At 43.5% G+C, this 24,715-nt stretch overlaps 1 protein-coding gene across 2 annotated transcripts in view; it reads right to left on the reverse strand.

Annotated features, from left to right (window-relative positions):
* The window catches only part of LOC123754135 (uncharacterized), an 84,590-nt gene that overhangs the window by 54,219 nt on the left and 5,656 nt on the right, over positions 1–24,715 (reverse strand). For both annotated transcript variants that reach the window (XR_011223576.1, XM_045736336.2), the window contains exon 2: positions 5,456–5,528. Coding sequence is in view for 1 of the 2 variants with exons in the window: in XM_045736336.2 (XP_045592292.2) it covers positions 5,456–5,528 (73 nt within the window). In the remaining variant the exon portion in view is untranslated. The remainder of the gene's footprint in view (positions 1–5,455; positions 5,529–24,715) is intronic.

Consider the following 24,715-nt stretch of genomic DNA (forward strand, 5'->3'; position numbering starts at 1 on the left):
CGCCGGCCCACATACCCCCACAACCAGGATGGGCCGGAACTGCTATACGAAAACAGGCTAGTGTGTCCTGGAAGTCCACAGACGAACCAGCAAGAAGGCTTATGCTCGCAAGTAGGTCGTGTAACAAGCACAGACCTCTGATGGTAATACAGTGTTCCCCAATTGTGCCAATAGCACCACTGCACTCCACTGGTACTATCCCACAAGTTCTACCAGATAGGCGGGACCCAAGAGCCAGAGCTCAAACCCTGCAAGCACAGCCAGGAGCCTTACCAGGTGAGTACAGAACCAACCCTACAACCCCCACACCTCACAACATGAAAAAAGGTGGGTCCCCTGAATGACTCCAGCATGGGTTGGACATGCACATGAGGGGGACAGGAAGGGTTGAATAAGGAACAGTCACTGGTGTGCGAACGGTCTCAGTCGTACAAAAATTTACCTAAATAAAGACAGGTATATAAACAACACCGCATCCAGCGCCCGGCCAAAAGACGCCAGACCGCAGAAACTCACCTGACGAACGGTGGCACGAACTTGACACGACTCAACCGTGCCCAGAAGAACCTGGGAGCACCGCCAGGTGAAGACGCCAGAGCCGGACCCTGCCGGACCCGCAGGAGAGCTGGGAGAGGCGAAGGAGGCAGCCCACACCCATGACACAGGGAAAACCGCGGTGTCCTCCCCACAACTGGGAACCAGGACACCCCCGGAGCGAAGGGGCACATACCGCAGCCAGGGAGAAGAATGAGAGGCGAAGCACTGTAGCAAAAAGGGCGCAAAACACCAGCACTGAAACACTGCCCAGACCAAAACAAACTCCACGGCGCATGCGCATGACACGCTCGCCGAACCGCACAACCCTCTGTGGGAAGGCACCAACCAGGACTACTGCACTAGAAAAGTAGCCAAAAGAGGAAGCAGGAACAATAAAACCGGCCAAAGAAGCAAAGAGCCCAAGAAGGAACCCAACAGGGCGACAAGTAGCCCAACAGGGCTACAAGTAGCCCAACCGGCTCACAAGTAGCCCAACCGAGCCACAAGTAGCCCAAAACGGCGACAAGGTCGAGGGAGCCAACAGACGTTCCAATAATGCGGGAAGTAGCGAAAAACCTTCCCGAACCCACGAGAACACAGAAGCCAACACTAGTCTCGAAGGCACACAAAGGCGCAGGCGTACCCGAGATCAGAAGTCACGTAGAACCCCATCGAACGGGGAAACGTGACGAAATCACCGTCCCAAAAAAGGGTGGGAGGAAACATCCACCCACAGGACGGAACCAACCGACTCAAAGGCCAAGGAACCGAGCCCGGGGAGGGGCCGATGCCCAACAGCACGTACGGCGAGTGGGGAGGAAAGACCCCACTCCGCGTAACCACAAGCCCCGCCTAGAGGGGGATAAAAAAAAACCCACGGGGTCCAACGGGGCCAAGGCTCCCCAAGTCAGCCCCTCCCCAGCCCCAGGAACCTACATGACAGGCCTTGGGGCCGAGCCGTTCCCCCAAAGCCCCGGCCGTACCAGAAAACCGGGGCAGCCGTGAAAACACTAAGGAAGGGAGCCCACTGGCAGACTCATACAACACGGCTGGAGGAACAGGCTCAAATGCCATCGTCACTACCCCGGAAGGGGAATTCCCCGAGACTGCCCGAGTCTCAACACCATCAAAAACCCCGCCCCGAACCTACAGACGGTAAGGAACCAGATGCAGGCAGGAAGGGTGATCCAGGGGAAAGACAAGGGGGCGTGGATGGAACCGAAGCAACCAACACCCCCAAGTCCCAAAACGAACTACAACGGGGCAGCCCCGGGGCTCCCGGGGAGGAAACCACGAGAACGTTGCCACCACCAAGGCTCAAGTGCAACGCCCCTGCTGCCTGCACCCGCTTTGTTAGCACAACTGGGTAACCGAGCCACAACGAGCAACCAAACTCGCAGGACTCCGGGTCGAAGGTGTCACCGACCCCACAGGCAGCAGATGGAGGCAAAACAGAGAGTCACCCAGAGACAAAGGGTGAGAGCAACCCTCAAACTCGCTGGAAGCAAGGGGGGGGACTCTGGGGTCACATCCACCGGACCCGCGCGCCCCCAGGGGTTTCCCAGGGTCCCGAGCGTTTACTATAAGAGGACTCGCGCTCAGGTAATCCCAGGCAGGGTACTGCTAACTGGCACCCAAAGCTACCAAACAACTTTCTAAGAGCTGAACCCCCGGGATGTGTACACTCACTGGGACCTAGCAGGGGGTACCACCAGAAAATACTCAGAACACAAGGGACACAAGGGGCAAGAACGAAGGCAGACCCCCCACCAGGTAGATAAACAAAAAAAAAAAGAAAACCCCGCAAGAGGACGGCGTACCCAAGCGGAACAGAGCCGGCCGCTATGATTGGTAAAGACAAGCTGCACAGTACCCTGCGCCCCACCAGTGCAAAAACTGCCCCTTACTCTAAGGCGAACAATGGAGACAGAACACCCGAGCACACAAAGAGCGGCCGAAAACCAAGCAGTAAACGGCCAAGCAGGGGCACGACCCAAGGAACTTGTGGAAGGCGGCCCCAAGCCCCAAGGGCAGTACTTTCAGGGCCCCTAGGTAAGGGAACCCTAGGCGCATGCAGCCCGAGTACTGGAGAATCACTCCCGGCTCACGCACCACCTAGAAAATAGACACCACACTCTAGGTACAGTGCTGAAACAACCACTGGAGCCGGAGCATATAACCGGTGCCTATAGCATCAGCTGAAGAACTGATGGGTGGATAGCCGGCGTGGGAAGTCTGGGGCTCCTCCTTTCCCCTCCCGGGGAGGGGGGAGCTGCGCAGACAGCAGCGCAGTGACGTATGACGTCATGCTAGTTTCCTTGTTTTCTGTTGAAGAGTTCTATCCACTAGTTCGGCTTTAGGTAGCAATTTTCACCAGAATAGGGGTTTGTTTTGGAATGTTTACCTTTCTGGATGCTTGACCCGGTCGATGGCAGACATAGAATTCTATAGGCCATTGCTCCCCTTGCCTCTCTGAGGGGGGCCAGGTTCTGGCCGTGGTCCCCGGTAGGCCCTAGAACTCCATACACATGACTGATGCCAAAGTCTGACATTAGCATATCAGCCGGTAAAGCTCCGGGGAGCCGACAGGGCTCCCCCCAGAAATTTTCATTTTTTTCATTTTTCATTTTTTTTTAGGAAACATAGAGCAGCCTGCCTGCTGTACACCGAACAAACCTTTTGCTATAACATATATGAAAGATTAGGGCTGCTGACTGGGTTTGTACCGAGTGAGCAACTATGGGTGGCGCATGTGCTTTTGGCTCCCAAACACCTGTCCAATGCAGTGTTGAAAAATTGCACTCTGTCGGTGAAATTCAGACCTTATTGTTTGAAGAACATAAGGGGTCATGATATTGGTGAAGCTAGGCACAATAAGGACCTAACACAAAGGTCGGATGCAAGTGATACGGCACCTATGAGGACGATACAGCGAGTGTAACCAGTTGTAGCTCTGAGCGCCACCCTTGCCAACCTATACCATCTCCAATTTATATAGATGATACATAGATGAATCGTTTTCTACATTCAATGATGATGCATCTGATACAAGTAGCATAGATGAACAGTGTTAGCGGTTTCCATGGTGGTGTTTTCCAAAGATATTTTCAAGATTAGCTGAATCTCCTCTTGACTGACAGACACTCTTTGAGGCTGGCTGCATCTCTTCCAGAATGCCAGAATCTCTTCCAGACTAATGGACACTCTTTGAGGCTGGCTAAATCTCTTCCTGTGTGGGACCTTACAAAGCAATCTTTTCACGACTCCCTTACAAATTCATCTTTTCCTATAAACTTTTCAATACTACCTTATGCTTTACAAGCTTGGATACATACCACCTACAAGTACTAAAGCCAAGGGTGTACGTGAGTGCATTATTTGCAAGCACACAGAACGAAGAAACAGGAAGCGAAAATCTATCTGTACTTGGTGCAACGAGAGCGAAGTCGCGCTGTGTACCATGGGCTACTTCGTTGATTATTACTCACTTCCGAAGTACTGAGTGTGTAATACAGTGTGTTACTGTGTAAATAGTGTGTGAAACTGTACATATTGTAATTTTAGTGAATTTTTAATAAGTAATATTGCAACAATAAACATTTATTGTGGACACATTACTGAAACAAGCATCACAGTTCCATGGAACATTATGAATGTTCTACTGTATACATATTGTAAAGGACACAAATATGCATCATATATGATAAAAAAAAATAAAACCGCATTGGAAATACATAGAACAAATAATTGAAATTATATTTGTGGCAACACGCAGTGCTTGAATGGCCCGCGCGACCGTGTCTGGGAGCTTCACACACGGGCGACCAGCCCCTGATGACGTCACAGCGCACCTTGCCCACATCCCCACATCCATAGTAAGTGGAATTTGGTATTTATTTTTACATAGACATGTTCAGGGAAGAGAATTTATCATTTTACAAAGAAAAATGATTTTTTGGGGAACACTTGATGTCATGCACACTGGGGGGAATTTCACAATAAACTCGGCACATCACAGTGGTTAAATGGGGACATTCGTTTTGAAACACAAGCATTTCACATGACGAACACGGCGCCGGAACGGATTCAACTCGTTATTCGAGGTACCACTGTACCAGTCATTACACTGAGCAGGACAGAAAATGCTGGACATGAGTCCTATCACCTAATGTCACTGTTCACCTAGCGGTAAATAGGTACCCAGGAGTTAGTCAGCTTGTTGTGGGGTTATATCTTGGTGAAGGTCAGCAATTCAACCCTGGGGGGGGGGGGGTGAACCTTGATATAAGCCTAACATGTATACACACACTGGCTGCCTGTACCCCAACATCATAATAATCATTCATAATAATAATAATAATAATATAATTCATTGTGTTGGGGGACAGGCAGCCAGAGTGTATTCATACACATTAGGCTTATACCTGGAAAGGATTTCAGAAGTTCTTCTACTAACTGAGCCTGGACTTGATATCAAGGTCCTCCACCCCCCCCCCCACCCCACCCCAAGATTGAATTACTGACCCCGCCCAGGACGCAACCCCACAACAAGCCGACTAACTCCTGAGTACCTACTTAATGCTAGGTGAACAGAGGCATTAGGTGAAAGGAAATGTGCCTAACCATTTCTGTCCCGCTGCGAATTTGAACCTGGAATTCTGGACTGTGCATGGAGAATGATGCCAAGTGTACTATCGGTAGCCTTAAATAGTGAATTATATATAACTTACCGTCTCTCTACATTACAGTCCACCAGTTATTGTGTCTCACATCACTTGGCACATCTTTATGTAGCAAAATACTGAGCACTACCACTATAATGTCTATCAAAAATGTATATCAAAATGTTACAAGTACAAGTATAAAATTAGCAATAACAGTATGGTAAAAAAAAAACCAGTTCAGATAAAATACTCACTGTTTCAATAATCTTGCAGAGTCCAGATACTGTCCTAATATTACCAGAATTGAATGTCAGTGGCATCTTAATCCTGAAATTATATATCAAATTCAAAAATTCAAATTTCAAAATTTTATGTATGTACAAAGAGCATAAGAGGAATGTACAAATGTGGGGACACAAGTTTCACAAGCTAATGTGGCCACTATTAAAAAAAGTGTTTTGGGCAAAATATAAAATAATTAGGAAAAAAGCGAGCGTTGAATGTAATGAAACGCCAGTTTTTTTGTGAGCCCCTTGGTGATACCTGAAGCTATCCCACTGATATAGTGCTATATTAGTTAGGGTCATCAGTTGCAGAGTTCTTGTTGTTTACCGGGGACCAGAGCTAGATACTGGCCACCCCCTTAGAGAAGAGCAGGGAGCAAGCACATTACATTTAAAATACCGCATGTCATATTTTGCCAACTACCAGGGAAGGCACCCAGAAAAGTAGGCAAATCAATACAGACTACTATCTGGTTGAAAATTGCGAGCTACGACCTCAAAATAGCAAAAGAACTTCCCCAGAAAGAAAGCCAACAAGCAGCACATCATTCATATAGCCCCTACTCATTAGCCCCCCCTCATTATTAGGGAAGGGGAAGCTGGCCCGGGAATGATAAAAGCCGCTGACCTAAGGGAGGGAGGGTGTCAGGGAGCCTCCGGGGCTCACCCAGAAACTGATGTTTCATTACATTCAATGCTGATTTTCTGTGGGGAGCCCTGTTGGCTCCCTGAAGCTAACTACTTACAAAGAAGGAAAACAGGGACTTGCTAGGAATGCAGCAGCACTGCAGGTCTAAAAGTAAGGAAGAGAGACAGCCACGACAGGTGCCTCAAGACCGCAGAGGACCTGGGACGTTCACAAGATTCCTGGAGGTCAGAACCTTGTTCGACCTTAAAAACCCATGCCCAAATATCGTCCCAGGACATATTACCAAAGATGGATGAAAGAGCGACATACTTCCCAACATCATGGGCACGAGGGTAGATCACAAGCTCATTCTTTCACCGGAGGTGAAAGAATGCACGAAAAAGCTTACGAAATGGAGAAGAAGTAACATCCACCCCGAACACAAGCTGCATAGTCTCCGCCAACACCGCATGATAAGAAGCGACAGTATTCGGCAGGAGATGCCAATCTAAAAAAGAAAATTTTTTTATAAAACTTGCACAGTCAATCGACACGTGAGATGAGAGATAAGACAAATCTCTGAATATGTTAGACATTAAGTCACTGCACATTCTCTCATGTGTATTATACATATATAAAACGCTAAACTATAATGCCAATCCTGATCTCAAAAGCTTCATAGAAGGTTGTAACAGAACCCATGAGCACCACACCAGAAATAAATACAGTTTTGATATTCCTAGAGTACGACTTAATCAAACCAGAAATGCTCTACAAATCAAGGGGCCCAGAATGTGGAATGACTTTCCCAACCATGTTAAAGACTGTACCTCTCTCAACCAGTTTAAGTTAAAAACGAAGCTATACCTAATAAATTCCCTGTAACCTACCTTACCCCTCTGTTGTCAACCCATGTATGTATTTTTTTTTTTTTTTTCAAATCAACGCTGTTTGAATGTAATTTTCTGTAATAATTTGTAATTGTATTTGTGCTGCTTTTTCAACAATGTTCCCCCCTCTTTTACCTCTATTTTTATTTGTACTCAACACATTTTATTCTTTTTACCCATTAGTTTTAAGCTTTAGTCATTAATGTTTTTTCCTGCCCGAAACGCTTTGCGTAATAGTGGCTTTAGGCATTGTATGTACTAGCTCTATCTATAAAGCCAACAAACATTGTAAAATCTCTTTATGTATGTACCTTTACCTAAATAAAAATTATTATTATTATTATTACTATTACATAGACACTACCTCCCAGAGGAAGCCCTCTAAAGGGAGTGATTCCCAAATGCCCCGGGAAAGTTAATCCTGACCACTCATGGAGCACCTAGGGAAGGTGATAATATATGCATGCAGCTCTGGTACCCTGTAGAACCTCAGGCCAGCACACCCAACAAGTGTGGGAACACCCGTCAAGTAAAAAAAGCACATCAGTCAAAAACTGAATTAGTGGGTTGCTGGCTCACCTGGGCCTGCTCTCCGTTCCCCCCATGGGGGAAGGGGGTGACGCTAGTTGGATGACGTCTCATTCTTCGCCAGAAAAGAAGGAACTGACTGCAAATGAACAAAACGACCACCAGGACCAATCATGAACTGAAGGGGCCACAACAAACCAAGGAGAGGAAAGAAAGGAGAGAACCTAGTCCAAGGACCAAGCAGGCTCAAGCGGCGCATGAGCAGGCCAGGGGAGAAAAAATACACGAGAAAGCTTGCAAAACGGAGCAGAAGTGACATCCACCCTGAACTCGAGCTGCAGCGGCTCCGCCAATGCCACACGATAAGAAGCAACAGTATTCGACATGAGATGACGATCCAAGAAAAGCCTAGAGAGAGGAGAACAAAACAACCCTGTCTGACACCGACAAAACCCGATGAAGAAAAAGAAAATGGTGGAAAGCCCGTCAAGAAACTTCGTACTGTCGTTGAGAAGAAGACCTCAGGTAGGACACCATCAAAGAAACCACCTGATCATCATACAAATGGCGATACACCCGCGTCTATATCAGACGCGTATTGCGGAGGAGAAGTCGAACCAGCGAGGTACCTTACCGGCCCTACCTGTTGAAAGAGGCAGAGCCGTGGAAAAAATGATCAGGTTCAGACACAGAGCAAGCAGTGTCTGAAACCAAGGCTGGGCCAGCACCATGGGGGCCAGGAGAAGAATTCTCCCCAGATACAATTCCAGCTGAGCCAGAACCCAGAGCAACAACTGGACCAGGAAAAAGATACAGGAACCCACACTTCAACCAGTCCTGCCAAAAAAATGTCCAACGCGCAACGTTCAGGAAACGGCGCCATGTACAATAGGAGATGCCAAAACCACTCTGACACAAAGAAGTCCACCTCCGGGTGCCCATACGTCTGGCAAAGCCAAAGAAAGTAAGTGGCCTTGACCATCCACTCCGTGGAAATAGGAATGAAGCGAGACAGGCCGACTGCCAGGACGTTTGACATTCCCCAAATGTGAATAGCACAGAGAGCTAAACCCTGAGAACTCTGCATAAGAACTACACGAAGCAACCAGTTTCAACGAGCCACGGACCAAAGAGACTCCCCCTTCCCCCCCCCCCCCCCCTTCCCTCTGGTTGTGACAATGAACCATGGGGGAGCAGTCCGAATGGAGCTGGATCAGTGACCCCCAACGGAGCTGAATCCACCACAGAGCCTGCCACACAGCCACAAACTCCCGCACCATGCTGTGAGCCAAACGCAAGGACAGCCGCCAATGCCCCTACCTGGACTGGCGAGCACTGGTCACAAAGCCCCAACTGACAGACATGGCATCTGTGAACACATTGAGCAAGGGAAGAAGAAGGAAATGAAAACCCTGAAAACCTGAAGAGCAACCTTGTGATGCAGCAACTGGCACAAGGGCACCAGGAACCCAGCGATTGTGAGAGCTTCGAAAGAGGCTGTCCCAAAGATACCAGAACAGCCTCTGTAGCCAAACCATGCCCAGCAGATAAACCAGAAGAGCAAAGCTCAGGCTCCCGAGCAGCTGCTCGAACAACCTCTGAGTGACCCCGGTTCCCCACAAATACTGCCGATGGTGTGACCATAACTGGAGCAAGGCCACGGGAGGGAGACAGAGACGCAGTCCAAGAATCCCACACAAGACCCCAGCCAAGGATAACAAGAACAAAATCAACTGGGACTTCAGCCAGTACACCAGGTAACCCAGTGAGCTGGGAAAGAGCCAGATTCTTGGCTAGCAGACAAGCAGACTGGCTGGGAGCCCATACTGACCAGTCATCGATGTAGGTCAAGATTTGAAGACCTAGCAGACAAAGATGGACTACAACGATGCAAATCAAATGCATAAAACCCAACGTGCCAGATTCAACTCAAAAAGGAGACAATGAAAGCAGTAAGCCTGTCACACCACCACAAAACCTAACCAATCCCTGAACCCTGGAAGGATAGGGACATGCAAATATGTGTTTCTACAATATATCTCATGTGATTTTATTTCTGTGTTCAGATTTGGAACCAGTCCCTCTAATATCTTCCACATGTAGAGTATTATGTATCTCTCTCGCCTATACTCTAGAGAATACATATTTAGAACTTTTAATAGGTCACAATAATTAAGATAACTTATAGAGTGGATTCTAGCAGTAAAGGATCTTTGTATGCTCTGCAGGTCAGCAATTTCTCTGGTTCTGAATGGGGCTGTTAAGAGTTCAACAATATTCCACTTTAGAGAGCACTAGCAAATGTGCTAGTGCACTTTTTCTAGTGCATCTTAAAAAGTATCATCATTGGTATGGCATCCCTATCCCTTGCTTGGAAGGTCCTTGCTATCCAACCTGTCATTTTTCATGCAGTCGTAACAGCTTGTTTATGTTCTAACATGATTATTCCTAGATCCTTTACATTGCTCTTTTGTTCTACTGTATAGTGTGATTTGATTCTGTTTTATATATGGTTTCCATTTTTAAATTTGAATTTTTTACACAGCACAAAAGCTGGAACTTATTTTCATTAACCCTTAAGTTGTGCAACACATCATATGATGGTTTGAGTGACTTGCTATAAATTGCCCATCTCATCATATGATGTATTGGAGTACTACACAAGATTTAAATGGCCCGCGGATACACGGGGTTCACCTCACCTTCATCAGGGCTCTTGTAAACAGACGCCATTTTTTTAAAACTCACTATACCAACTTAGTTGTTTGCTATGTTAAACAAAACATGCAGATGCTTATATATAATGTCTGTATATAAAAGCAAAAACAGTATTGTGGGAGGAGAATGGTGGTGAGTCAGGTGAGTTGAGGGAGGGAGGGAGTGGCAGCCAGTGGTGGGCTGCCACTGCCACTCAGCATACCAACTTAGTGGTATCAACCACTAACATCAGTGGTATCAACCAGGTATCAACCAGTGGTTCGTTATAGTGAACACGAATGTAGATACTTATATATAATGTTTGTATATAGTAAATAAAAGTAAAAACAGTATGGTGGGAGGAGAATGTGGGCGAGTGAGGTGTTGAGAGAGTGAGTGGCAGCGAGTGGCTGGCTGGTGTGTGGCGGTCACTCCTCGTTGCTTTATGACTCATAATACCAACTTAGCGGTTCGTTATGGTGAACAAAACATGTAGATACTTATATATAACCTGTGTATATAGTGTAATAACCGACAAAGTATTTGTTCACTGTTTGATGAACATAATTGAATCAACAATATGCACACCATATTTTTGAGTACAGCGATGATTCACTCATTTTATTATATAAATATATCACAGTACACACTATTGAATAATATTACAGCAAAAAAAAACTACGAAAAATCAATCAGAGACATCGAAATAATTAGGTAATTATCTCTTTGTGGCCACTTCTGCCTGACAGCTGGGAGCAACAGACCGTCTGGGACGCACGCTGAGTCAGCGCCTGTTTTTTGCCAGACTTCCCCGCCCTATAGCGGACAATATATATGGCCTTTACGATATTTTTATTATTTTTCCCACGATCAGAGAACACAAATTAACAGGTTTAAAAGAAAAAAAATATATATTTTTTTTGGTATGCACCTGTGGGTGACAAATGCTAATTAGCCCTGAGCAACACGAGGGTTAAACATTATATTATCTGTGGCCCATTGAAAGAGCCAATTTACATTTGATTGGAGGTTTGCAGTGTCATCTATATTGTCTACTCGCATGAAAATCTTAGTGTCAGTTGCACATGATGATACAGTACTGTAGTTTGTATCCTTGTCTATGTCTGATATTAGGATGAGAAAAAGTACCGGAGCAAGTACAGTACCTTGGGGGGACTGAGCTTTTCACAGTACATGATCCGGATTTTACTGTGTTGACTATTACACTATGCGTTCTATTCGTTAGGAAGTTGAAGATCCAGTTCTTACTTTGCCAGTAATTCCTTTTGCATGCATTTTGTGGCCTGTAACACCATATTGGTTGAACCCCATGTACAGATACCATATGTAAGATAGGAATAGATTAGGAAGTAGTATACCGAGAGGAGAGCAGAATAGGGAACATAATATCTCATTTTAGAGAGCATATCAACAGTGTTCGAGACATTTTTTACTGTGTTTTGTGCCCGCCAAACACACACCGAAACTACGACGTTGGTACAACGTTCGAACAAGTTTTAACACCTCCTAATCAGTTATAACAACCAATATAGCAAGTTGTAACAACGTTCTAATACGTCATAAACACGTTAAGCCAAGATGTAACAACTTTATTACAAGTTGTAACAAGTGGAAAATAGAGACAGTTTCGGTTTGTGTTTCCAGGGTGTAGATACTCGAGTTTAGTCTTTTTTCTATGTATAGGCCAAGGAACTTTCCATAATTTTTATTGAACATTGTTTATCTGGAGTTGAATTTGGTTTGATGATTTACTTCAAAATAAAATGTAGTAAGTCTTTTCTATGTTTAGTGAGAGTTTGTTGGTTGACATCCATAATTGGACTTTCTAAAATTTGTTATTTACAATACTATTTAGTGTGTAGAGGTCGTGGTCTGAATAGATTTATCTGATTTACCTGAGGACCACTAATCCTAGTGCCTCGACAAGGACAGGAAGCCAGCTGCTTGTTGAAGGTCCCCCCATTTGCCTTGAAGATCTTTTCCCTTGTATATTTTAAAACAACACAGTTTTAGCAGTAACGGCTTCGGTGGGTAGGCAGTTCTATGGGTTAATAACCCTGTGGGTGAAAAAACATCACCTGTTCTCAGTCCTACATTGTGGCTTGTTGAGCTTGAAACCGCTGCTCCTTGTTTGTGGTACATCTGACCTTTTGACGAAATATCTGGATCAACATCCTCTAACGTGTTTAGTATTTTAAAAGTTTCAGAGATTCGCCCTGTCATGCCTGGTTTGCAGTGTTGTTAGCCCTGTGGCCTTCAAGTGTTCCTGATACAAGAGATGACTTAGCTCTGGAATGACTTTTGTTGTATATCTCTTGAATGTAGATCTCTTTGTAAGGCTTCAATATCATTATCATTTCCCACTTTACCATAAATCTTTGTGTTGTCTGCAAATTTGATGATGTGGTTTGTAATATTTTCATCTATGTCATTGATGTACAGTATATGACAAAATGGGTAGGTCCCAAAATGGACTCTTGTGGCACCCTATTTATCACATTTCCCCAGTTATTTCCCTAAATTCATTCCCATTTAGCACGACCCTTTGTTTTCTTTCCGTCAACCATTGTTTTATTCATTCTAATATTTTACTATTTATTCCATGGGCCCAAAATTTCCTTGCCAGTCTTGCATGTGGTACCTTATCAAAGTGTTTAGCAAAATCCATGTATACTACATCCACCGGAAGACCCTTGTCTGAGTACCTGGTTACCGTTTCCAAAAATGTGAGCAAGTTTGCAAGACAGGATCTGTTTTTAACAAATCCATGTTGTTGATTGTAAAAGGTTGTACAATTCTTATAATGGAATATACATGACAGTGAAAGATTCCCTCCCAGAGGATTCTCTTCATGAGCTTATAGATGTGTGATGTCAAGCTGATCAGCCGGTAGTTTTCTGCTGAGCTCTTTCTGCCTTCTTTAAAAATAGGGGTGACATTTGCACATTTCTTATCTAGGGGACCATCCCTTGGTTCAGAGACTTTGTGAAAAGTAGTTTCAGTGGAAGGCATAGTTTTTCTGCCAGTTCCTTTAAGACTTTGCACTGGATTCCATCCACACCTGGGGCTTTCGAGTCTTATAGTTTGTCAATGTTATAATTATTTTGCATGTTATGGGTATATCACTAAATTTCTTCTCCTATCATCCTTCAAACATTTGTGTGGGTGATGGGATGTCATTCAACCTGTCAATGAAGATGGAATACTCAGCAATAGTATAGGTTTAACCACTGCACTGCGCCAAACAACAAATGCTGTTTTCAATGTTGTCCATTTCTTTTTAATTAAGCAACATTTTATTGTTTTTAATGTTTTCATCACACTTTGTGTTTTGAATGGAAAATAGTTGAGTTTGGGAACATTTTGACATTAACTTTACCTGAACATTTATAAAAACTACAAAAATATGTCCTTAACAATTGCACTATGAAGTTTTGTCAAAAACAGGTGCACAGTGCAGGGGTTAAGAATGTTATAGACATTTGGCAATTCATTGATATACTGAATATATGGAGGAGAGGTCATAGTCCTCCACCCAGCCAGGCAGAACTAACCCTATATATCACGGAAGAATACCAGGCACAAAACCGGAGTGACAACGAACAGTTTACTAATGTACAGAATCTAGGAGCTATCACTCAGACCAATAGGAACAACGAAAGAAATTTAAAGTGCTTCTACACTAATGCAAGAAGCCTGGTGAATACATTTGAAGCATTGTGTGCATATGCTGAGACAGAGACGCCAAACATCATTGGCATAAGTGAAACATGGGGACAAGAGGACATTATTGAAGGGGAATTCCACCTCACAGGGTATCATCCACTGTTCAGAAATGACAGAACAACAAGAGCAGGTGGTGTATTGATTTATGTGAAGGAGGACCTGAATGCAACCACCAATAAGGAACTGAACACCATGGGATCCTCAGAGTCTGTATGGTGCGATATACTAGCTCAAGATGGTAACATACTGACAGTGGGAGTATGCTACAGGGTTGTCACAGCAGCAGCAGCAGAGGAAGTCACTCATCTGCATAATGTGATGAATGCGGTGTCACAAACCCAAACGCTTATAATGAAAGATTTAAACCACGAGACAATAGATTGGGTAAATCTAACATCACAAGCTAAAGATCAATTTCTAAACCTAGTGCAGGACTCACTTCTCATACAACATGTGAATGAGCCGACTTGAGGTAAAGTAACAGCATTCTGGACCTTGTGCTAACATCAGACGAGGACATGATCGATCTAATTCAAGTATGGGAAAAGCTCACCCCATCGTGTGATCACAATATTCTAAGATGGAATGCAATTACAGAAAGTCTTGTAAAGGTCCAGGATGATGACCTTCTAAATTACCATCGAGTAGACTATCAGGGAATGAGAGAGGAATTGCAAAACACCTCATGGGAGGAAGCTGATAGGTGATCAGGCATGGAAACATCATGGGAAAATTTCAAAAAGGTAAATACTGAACTTTTACAAAGATACGTGCCGCCAAAATGGAGAAAGAAAAGAAAGGGAACAAGTTGGATGACACAGGTTGTAAAAAGTGTGCTAATAACTAAACGCAACCTCTGGAGACGGTACAAATCAACGATGAACATCGTAGATTATGAGATATATAAAAGGGCATTAAATTCAGCCACCCAGGAAATCAGATTAGCCAAAAGAAATTATGAAAGAAAACTTGCCCAAAACAAAAAGGAAGAGCCAAAATCATTCTATGCATATTTACATAGTAAAACCAAAACAAAGGACTCTGTAGGACCCCTAAAAGATGAGACTAACCAAGTTATATTGGATGATAGAAGGGCAGCAAACACTCTCAATGAATACTTTACATCAGTGTTCACACTAGAAAAATTGAACGACATCCCATCACCCCCACAAATGTTTGAAGGAGGTGAAGAGAATGAATTAAAGGATATACCCATTACATTTTTTTTTTTTTTTTGAGATATATACAAGAGTTGTTACATTCTTGTGCAGCCACTAACAGATGGAAGAAGTACTAAGGAATGCTAGAAAATTACAAAGTGATGAGGATGGGAAAGTGTGGTCGTTAAGACGAGATCTTTCAAAAGAAAGAGAGAAGCTGAAACTGAACCTCGCCGAGGCAAAACATTTAAATGAGAGCAGGAATGAAGAAGAAATCAATTATTTTTTCAACAAAGTGATAGGGGTAGGCAGACCAGTAAAGTGGTATATAAAGGCAAACCAACAAAATCATTAGAGAGAGGTGGAGTGAAAAATAAGAAGAGGGGAACAAGTTCCTGAAGATTGCATACACCAACATAGATGGTGTAAGATCGAAGATATTGGAGTTAAGTGATGTAATACAGCTGCAGACACCAGACATTGTTGCACTCACGGAGACAAAACTTGAAGATGTTATTTTAAATGAGGTCATATTCCCAAGGGACTACTGTACTCAATTTGGAGACGGGACAGAAAAATTAGGAAAGGCGGTGGCGTTGATGTGCTGGTGAAAGAACACCTAAAAGTGAAGGAAATAATGACTGTCAATCCACAAGAAGTTGACATAATAGCACTAGAGATCTGCTATGAGGATGATAAACTAATGATCATAAATGCATATAGTCCACTGCCAAGCAGCACATGGTCAAAGGAGGAGCTAGATAGTAAACGTGAAGGTCTTATAACAATAATGAGAGATTATAGCAAGAGCGGATAACGATAGTTCACGACTGTTGATAGTCGGCGACTTCAACTTGAAATCCATAGACTGGGAAGCATATGAAGCTAAAACAAAAGATTTTTGGACCTGTAAATTTGTAGACCTCATCCTGGAAACATTCTTGTATCAACATGTTAAACAATCTACGAGGATGAGGGAAGGGGACGTTTCCTCCATGCTAGATTTGATATTTACCAGGAAGGAGGAAGAAATATTTGACATTCAGTACCTTCCTCCCTTGGGTAAAAGTGACCATGTCTTTTTGGGAATAAAGTATGCAATGCATTATAATCTGGAAGAAAATATGAAGGTTGATGCAATTGAAAAACCTGACTTTAGGAGAAGACATTATGGCAACCTTAGAAAATTTGTTAATGAGCATAATTGGACAGCCTTGTTGCTAGGCAAGGAAGTGAATGAGATGTATGTCAAGTTTTGTGAAATATATGATAAAGGCACAAAAAAAGTTTATACCAAAACAGAGATACAGAACTAAGAAACAGGATTGGTTCAACAGAAATTGCGAGAGGGCCAGAGACTAAAAGACACAAAAATGGAATCAATACAGGAAGAGGCCAAACCCCCAAACATACCAGCGATACAGAGATGCGAAAAACAACTACACGGCAGTGATTAGAGAGGCAGAAAGAAATTTTGAAAAAGGGATTGCAGACAAATGTAAAACAGAACCAGGTCTATTCTATAAATTCATAAACAACAAATTGCAGGTAAAGGATAATATTCATAGGTTGAAAATGGGAAATAGATTCACGGAAAATGAAAAGGAAATGTGTGAAACATTAAACGAAAAGTTCCAGAGTGTATTTGTACAAAATGAAATCTTCAGGGAACCAGATACAATAAGAATTCCAGAGAACAACATAGAGCACATAGAGGTGTCTAAAGACGAAGTGGAAAATATGCTCAAGGAGCTAAATAAGAACAAAGCAGTCGGTCCAGATGGAGTTTCACTATGGGTTCTGAGAGAATGTGCACCTGAGCTCAGCATTCCACTTCAACTGATTTTTCAGGCATCCCTGTTTACAGGAGTTGTAGCTGATGTGTGGAAAAAGGCTAACATAGTTCCAATTTGCAAAAGTGGAAGCAGGGAAGACCCCCTCAATTATAGACCGGTATCATTGACAAGTGTAATAGTCAAAATATTGGAAAAAATAATTAAAACAAAATGGGTAGAACACCTGGAGAGAAATTATATAATATCAGACAGACAGTATGGTTTTCGATCTGGAAGATCCTGTGTATCGAATTTACTCAGTTTCTATGATCGAGCAACAGAGATATTACAGGAAAGAGATGGTTGAGTTGACTGCATCTATCTGGACCTAAAAAAGGCTTTTGACAGAGTTCCACATAAGAGGTTGTTCTGGAAACTTGAAAATATTGGAGGGGTGACAGGTAATCGTCTAACATGGATGAAGAATTTTCTGACTGATAGAAAAATGAGGGCAGTGATCAGAGGCAATGTATCGGACTGGAGAAATGTCACAAGTGGAGTACCACAGGGTTCAGTTCATGTACCAGTGATGTTTATTGTCTACATAAATGATCTACCAATTGGTATACAGAATTATATGAACATGTTTGCTGATGATGCTAAGATAATAGGAAGGATAAGAAACTTCGATGATTGTCATGCCCTTCAAGAAGACCTGGACAAAATAAATATATGGAGCACCACTTGGCAAATGGAATTTAATGTTAATAAATGCCATGTTATGGAATGTGGAATAGGAGAACATAGACCCCACACAACCTATATATTATGTGAGAAATCTTTAAAGAATTCTGATAAAGAAAGATATCTAGGGGTGGTTCTAGATAGAAAACTATCACCTGAGGACCACATAAAGAATATTGTGCGAGGAGCCTATGCCACACTTTCTAACTTCAGAATTGCTTTTAAATACATGGATGGTGGTATACAAACGAAATTGTTCACGACTTTTGTTAGGCCAAAGCTAGAATATGCAGCGCTTGTGTGGTGCCCATATCTCAAGAAGCACATCAACAAACTGGAAAAGGTGCAAAGACATGCTACTAAGTGGCTCCCAGAACTGAAGGGTAAGAGCTACGAGGAGAGGTTAGAGGCATTAAATATGCCAAAACTCGAAGACAGAAGAAAAAGAGGTGATATGATCACTACATACAAAATAGTAACAGGAATAGATAAAATCGATAGGGAAGATTTTCTGAGACCTGGAACTTTAAGAACAAGAGGTCATAGATTTAAACTAGCTAAACACAGATGTCGAAGAAATATAAGAAAATTCACTTTCACAACCAGAGTGGTAGACGGTTGGAACAAGTTAGGTGAGAAGGTGGTGGAGGCCAAGACCGTCAGTAGTTTCAAAGCGTTATATGACAAAGAGTGCTGGGAAGACGGGACACCACGAGCGTAGCTCTCATCCTGTAACTACACTTAGGTAATTACTAGTACACGTAGCGTTTCGGGCAGGTCCCTGGAATACGATCCCCGCCACGAAGAATCGTTGTTACAACCAAGTACACATTTTACTGTTGAGTTAAACAGAGGCTACACTTAAGGATTTGCGCCCAGTAAATCCTCCCCGGCCAGGATACGAACCCATGACAAAACTCTCGCAGAACTCCAGGTGAGTGTCTTACCACTACACCACGGAGCATGGTATGGAGACATGCGACACAATCAGGAAGAACAATGCCAAAATAAAGATTCAAAAGCCCCAGGTATGGATGGATTTCAATCCAAAGTTGTAAAGGAATTGACAAATGCACTATGCATGCCACTGAAACTCCTTTTCAGAAAATCCCTGGACCAAGGGATAGTTCCCCCTGGATTAGAAAAATGCAAATGTTACCCCCATTTTCAAAAACGGCAGAAAGAGCTCAGCAGAAAACTTCCATCCCATCAGTTTGACATCACATTTGCAAGCTCATGTAGAGAATCCTAAGGGAGGGAATCATACATCATCTCACAGAGAACAATCTTGTAAAATCAATGCAACAGGGATTTGTTAAAAATAGATCCTGCCTCGCTAACCTGCTCACATTTCTGAAAATGGTAACCAGCTATTCAGACAAAGGACTTCCGTTAGATCTAGCTTACATGGACTTTGCTAAAGCTTATGACAAGGTACCACATGAGAGACTGGCAGGGAAATTACAGGCACATGGAATAAATAAAAGAATACTGGAATGGGTAACACAATGGGTAAAACATAGAAAACAAAGGGCCATGCTAAATGGGAATGAATTTCACTAGGGAATATGTGCTAAGTGGGGTCCCACATGAGTTCATTTTGGGGCCAACCCTTTTTGTCATATACATCAATGGCATAGTTGAGAATATTACAAACCACATCATAAAATTTGCAGACGAGTTGAGATTTGAGTGCATATTTTACTGCATTATTCCTTGAAATGATCCTCAAATCGTGTTTCAATGAACTAGTTGATAACCCTATCTTACCCTAATGTACTGTACTTACTAATCTTTGTCATTATTTTGTATTATTGTTGTAGCGAGTAGATTATCCCAATAATATACTCGCTCCAAATATAGTGTTAATATTCCTGTCAACCTTTGGAGATGAATGAGGTGAGGCGTTGCCCGGGCAGCACGGTGAGGTGTTGCCCGAGCAATATAAGCGGCAAGAATAGCAAACATTAACTAGTCTACTTTCAAGTGTGGTCTAGAGCAGACACTTGCGAGATACTGTACCGACGCTCAGTGCGCTCAACTCACACCAAAGTATCACCGGTGTACTTCTGTATATTCGACCAAATATATATATAGTATCTTAGTGTCTGTGTTTATTTGTCACCATACTTTACGTAACAATAGAACCGTTACATTGGTGACCCCAGAGAGTTTCGACGATACCCAGCCACGATGGACTACAACATGGACTCTCACTGGGCCTCCACTGCTGCTGCTGCTTGCTGTGTACCGCAGCCACCTGTCGTGGAACGTTGCCAACACCCTTGCCACAGCTATGATTTTCATCGCGATCATCTCTGCATTTTCATCTACTACGGCTTGCTGCTCCACGATCACTACTCACTCATCTGGCAGCTTCATCAGTAACTACATAACGTGGGATCTACAGCCTGCCCTGCCGACTCTCCGTCGCTGCCAGGGCACTGCTTGTTCTACAGGGGCGCCCACGAGAGCTGCTCTTTCGTCAGATTCATCTACACGTTCACTGCATTTTGATACTCTGCCGACTCAAGACCTTTACGCAGTACAGGACTTACAGCTTGCGTTTCCGACTCTTCGTCGCCTCCAGGACAATTCAGCTCTAGCAGTGATTCCCTCGTTGTCCTAACTACGTGCCTACATTACCTCCTAATGTCCTGGTGCCCGAGCCCATCCGCCCCGGATCTAAATGCTCCACCAGCGACCCAAGGACGCAACAATTATGCACATTCTTCTCTCCTGCTACACCGAGCTTGTCCACACACTGCCTACATCTTTTAGTACCAGACTACAATTTCCACAGTCAACAATGTAGTACTCGGCGTGTACAGTCCTAATCAACCCAAGACGCTACAGCTTCGACACAGAGCAGACAGCAGACTACGACCGCATCGAGCCGCCACGCTCTCGCTCCCCGAGTTTAGACACTCACAATTCTCAATCGAGCCGCCACGCTCTCGCTCCCCGAGTTTAGACACTCACAATTCTCAATCGAGCCGCCACGCTCTCGCTCCCCGAGTTTAGACACTCACAATTCTCAATCGAGCCGCCACGCTCTCCCACATAGAGCTCCACGACTCTGGCCTCACTCAGCTCTCTGCTCTGCTCCAGGCTTCGTCTCAACATCTGCAACACTGCTAAATCCAGAGACACATCCGCCGACTACGCAGTTCACTTTTCGACCACAGTTACCAGCAGCACCGCCACCTACGACAACGGACGATCCTGTACGACCTCCCACCCTACAACCCCAGTTACCAGCCGCACCACAACCTGATCCTACGACGACGGACGATCCTGTGCGACCTCCCACCCTACGACCCCAGTTAGATGACATCAGCGAAGAGGAGGAAGTTAACTTTGATGGTTATGTAATGCGAGCAGGGCGTACAATTCACCGACCAGCTAAGTTCCTTGATCAAGTATTTTTCCTTTCATCCCCTGGGAGGGGGAGTTCTGTAGCGAGTAGATTATCCCAATAATATACTCGCTCCAAATATAGTGTTAATATTCCTGTCAACCTTTGGAGATGAATGAGGTGAGGCGTTGCCCGGGCAGCATGGTGAGGTGTTGCCCGAGCAATATAAGCGGCAAGAATAGCAAACATTAACTAGTCTACTTTCAAGTGTGGTCTAGAGCAGACACTTGCGAGATACTGTACCGACGCTCAGTGCGCTCAACTCACACCAAAGTATCACCGGTGTACTTCTGTATATTCGACCAAATATATATATAGTATCTTAGTGTCTGTGTTTATTTGTCACCATACTTTACGTAACAATAGAACCGTTACATTGGTGACCCCAGAGAGTTTCGACGATACCCAGCCACGATGGACTACAACATGGACTCTCACTGGGCCTCCACTGCTGCTGCTTGCTGTGGACCGCAGCCACCTGTCGTGGAACGTTGCCAACACCCTTGCCACAGCTATGATTTTCATCGCGATCATCTCTGCATTTTCATCTACTACGGCTTGCTGCTCCACGATCACTACTCACTCATCTGGCAGCTTCATCAGTAACTACATAACGTGGGATCTACAGCCTGCCCTGCCGACTCTCCGTCGCTGCCAGGGCACTGCTTGTTCTACAGGGGCGCCCACGAGAGCTGCTCTTTCGTCAGATTCATCTACACGTTCACTGCATTTTGATACTCTGCCGACTCAAGACCTTTACGCAGTACAGGACTTACAGCTTGCGTTTCCGACTCTTCGTCGCCTCCAGGACAATTCAGCTCTAGCAGTGATTCCCTCGTTGTCCTAACTACGTGCCTACATTACCTCCTAATGTCCTGGTGCCCGAGCCCATCCGCCCCGGATCTAAATGCTCCACCAGCGACCCAAGGACGCAACAATTATGCACATTCTTCTCTCCTGCTACACCGAGCTTGTCCACACACTGCCTACATCTTTTAGTACCAGACTTCAATTTCCACAGTCAACAATGTAGTACTCGGCGTGTACAGTCCTAATCAACCCAAGACGCTACAGCTTCGACACAGAGCAGACAGCAGACTACGACCGCATCGAGCCGCCACGCTCTCGCTCCCCGAGTTTAGACACTCACAATTCTCAATCGAGCCGCCACGCTCTCCCACATAGAGCTCCACGACTCTGGCCTCACTCAGCTCTCTGCTCTGCTCCAGGCTTCGTCTCAACATCTGCAACACTGCTAAATCCAGAGACACATCCGCCGACTACGCAGTTCACTTTTCGACCACAGTTACCAGCAGCACCGCCACCTACGACAACGGACGATCCTGTACGACCTCCCACCCTACAACCCCAGTTACCAGCCGCACCACAACCTGATCCTACGACGACGGACGATCCTGTGCGACCTCCCACCCTACGACCCCAGTTAGATGACATCAGCGAAGAGGAGGAAGTTAACTTTGATGGTTATGTAACACGAGCAGGGCGTACAATTCACCGACCAGCTAAGTTCCTTGATCAAGTATTTTTCCTTTCATCCCCTGGGAGGGGGAGTTCTGTAGCGAGTAGATTATCCCAATAATATACTCGCTCCAAATATAGTGTTAATATTCCTGTCAACCTTTGGAGATGAATGAGGTGAGGCGTTGCACGGGCAGCACGGTGAGGTGTTGCCCGAGCAATATAAGCGGCAAGAATAGCAAACATTAACTAGTCTACTTTCAAGTGTGGTCTAGAGCAGACACTTGCGAGATACTGTACCGACGCTCAGTGCGCTCAACTCACACCAAAGTATCACCGGTGTACTTCTGTATATTCGACCAAATATATATATAGTATCTTAGTGTCTGTGTTTATTTGTCACCATACTTTACGTAACAATAGAACCGTTACATTGTGTATTAATCTAATCTTTGTGTATTATGTTAAATTTTCTTACAATGTATCTGCAAACAATTTTTTGTCAATTATGCTGGAAATTACCTACTTAAAATTATCTGTTAGATTAAGGACCTGCCCAAAACGCTGAGCGTACTAGTGGCTTTACAAGAATTTATTTTATTTATTTATTTATATACAAGAAGGTACATTGGGTTTAATAGAGTACAGAGACTTTAAGTTATACATTCTTATAAAGCCCCTAGCACGCATAGCATTTCGGGCAGATCGTTAATCTGAATGTAAAATCTTCATTGCTATGTACTCTCCTAACCCCCCGATGTACCTTCTTGCATATAAATAAATAAATAAATTAATTAATTAATGGTGGAGTGGGTAAGGTTATATCATTGTTGGCTACATATTGGTGTCTATCACTAAGATATCATCGGATATAGTTCAGAGCAAGGCCTCGGATTCCATAATGGTGAAGTTTAAGTAAGAGGCAGTTGTGGTTAACAGTATCAAAGGCCCTTCTCAGGTCAATGAAGAGGCCAATCAGGAACTAATTTTTGTCAAGGGCTGTGTATATTTATTTATTTATATACAAGAAGTTACATTGGGGGTTAACAGAGAATATAGAAAATAAGTTGAATTAACATTCTTGTAAAGCCACTAGCACGCATAGCGTTTCAGGCAAGTCCTTAAACTAACAGAAAATTTTTGATAAATTAATAGTAAAATTGATAAAAAGAGTTAGCAGGTATTTTACAGCTTTTCTTTACAGGTACAGATAATTTTAAGTAGAATAATTACATTAAAATCGACAAAAAATGTTTACAGGTAATTTGAAGAAATTTTGATACAAAAGCAGATCAGAATAATACACAATAATAACAATACACAATAATGAAACAAGGATTACTAGGTACATGAGGATAACATTTCAGGGTTATGCATTGGATCACTGAAGCACAATATGAGGATCATTTCGAGGAAAAGTTTCAAGGAATAATGCAGTAGAAAATGCACTCAATATTATATTAAGCAGACTAATAATGGCATTATTGGTACTTATTTGGAAATGAAAGCCAAACTGACAGGGAGTTAAATTAATATGTTAAATTTTACAAATTAGGATAATAATTCGGAGGATAATGTCCTCCAAATTGTTCAGTATTTTAAAAGTTTCTGTGAGATCTGCCCTGGCATGCCTGGTGTGCAGTGTTTAGTCCTGTGGCCCTCAACCGTTCCTGATCTGAGAGTCAACTTAGTTCAACTTATTTATTATTTATTTATTTATTTATATATATACAAGAAGGTACATTGGGATTGTGAGGAAACATAGCATAGTAATTACATTCTTGTAAAGCCACTAGTACGCACAGTGTTTCAGGCAGGTCCTTAATCTAAGAAACTTATAAGTAGGTAAATACTTGCAAAATTTATAAAAATGATAACAGTTACATAGCATGAAAAAAAATAAAAGATGAAATAAAAGATAAACTTATGATTTTTGTTGCGAGACCACAAGGCTAACCTAGCCTAGCCTAGACAATACCAATTTAAAGTACCCTGAATAGCATTAACAACTACAAAATCAGGTATTATATAACACTAGTGTATGTTTCTTAGTACTCAAATTGATTGACGGTTGGGACATACCCAATCACAGGCGAGTAGGACTCTGACGTCATTCCACACAGAGCTGGCACTTGCCGCTCTCGTAGCAGGCCTCAGTATTCTC

This window comes from Procambarus clarkii, chromosome 6 (assembly GCF_040958095.1).
Source record: "Procambarus clarkii isolate CNS0578487 chromosome 6, FALCON_Pclarkii_2.0, whole genome shotgun sequence".
Lineage (NCBI taxonomy): Eukaryota > Metazoa > Arthropoda > Malacostraca > Decapoda > Cambaridae > Procambarus > Procambarus clarkii.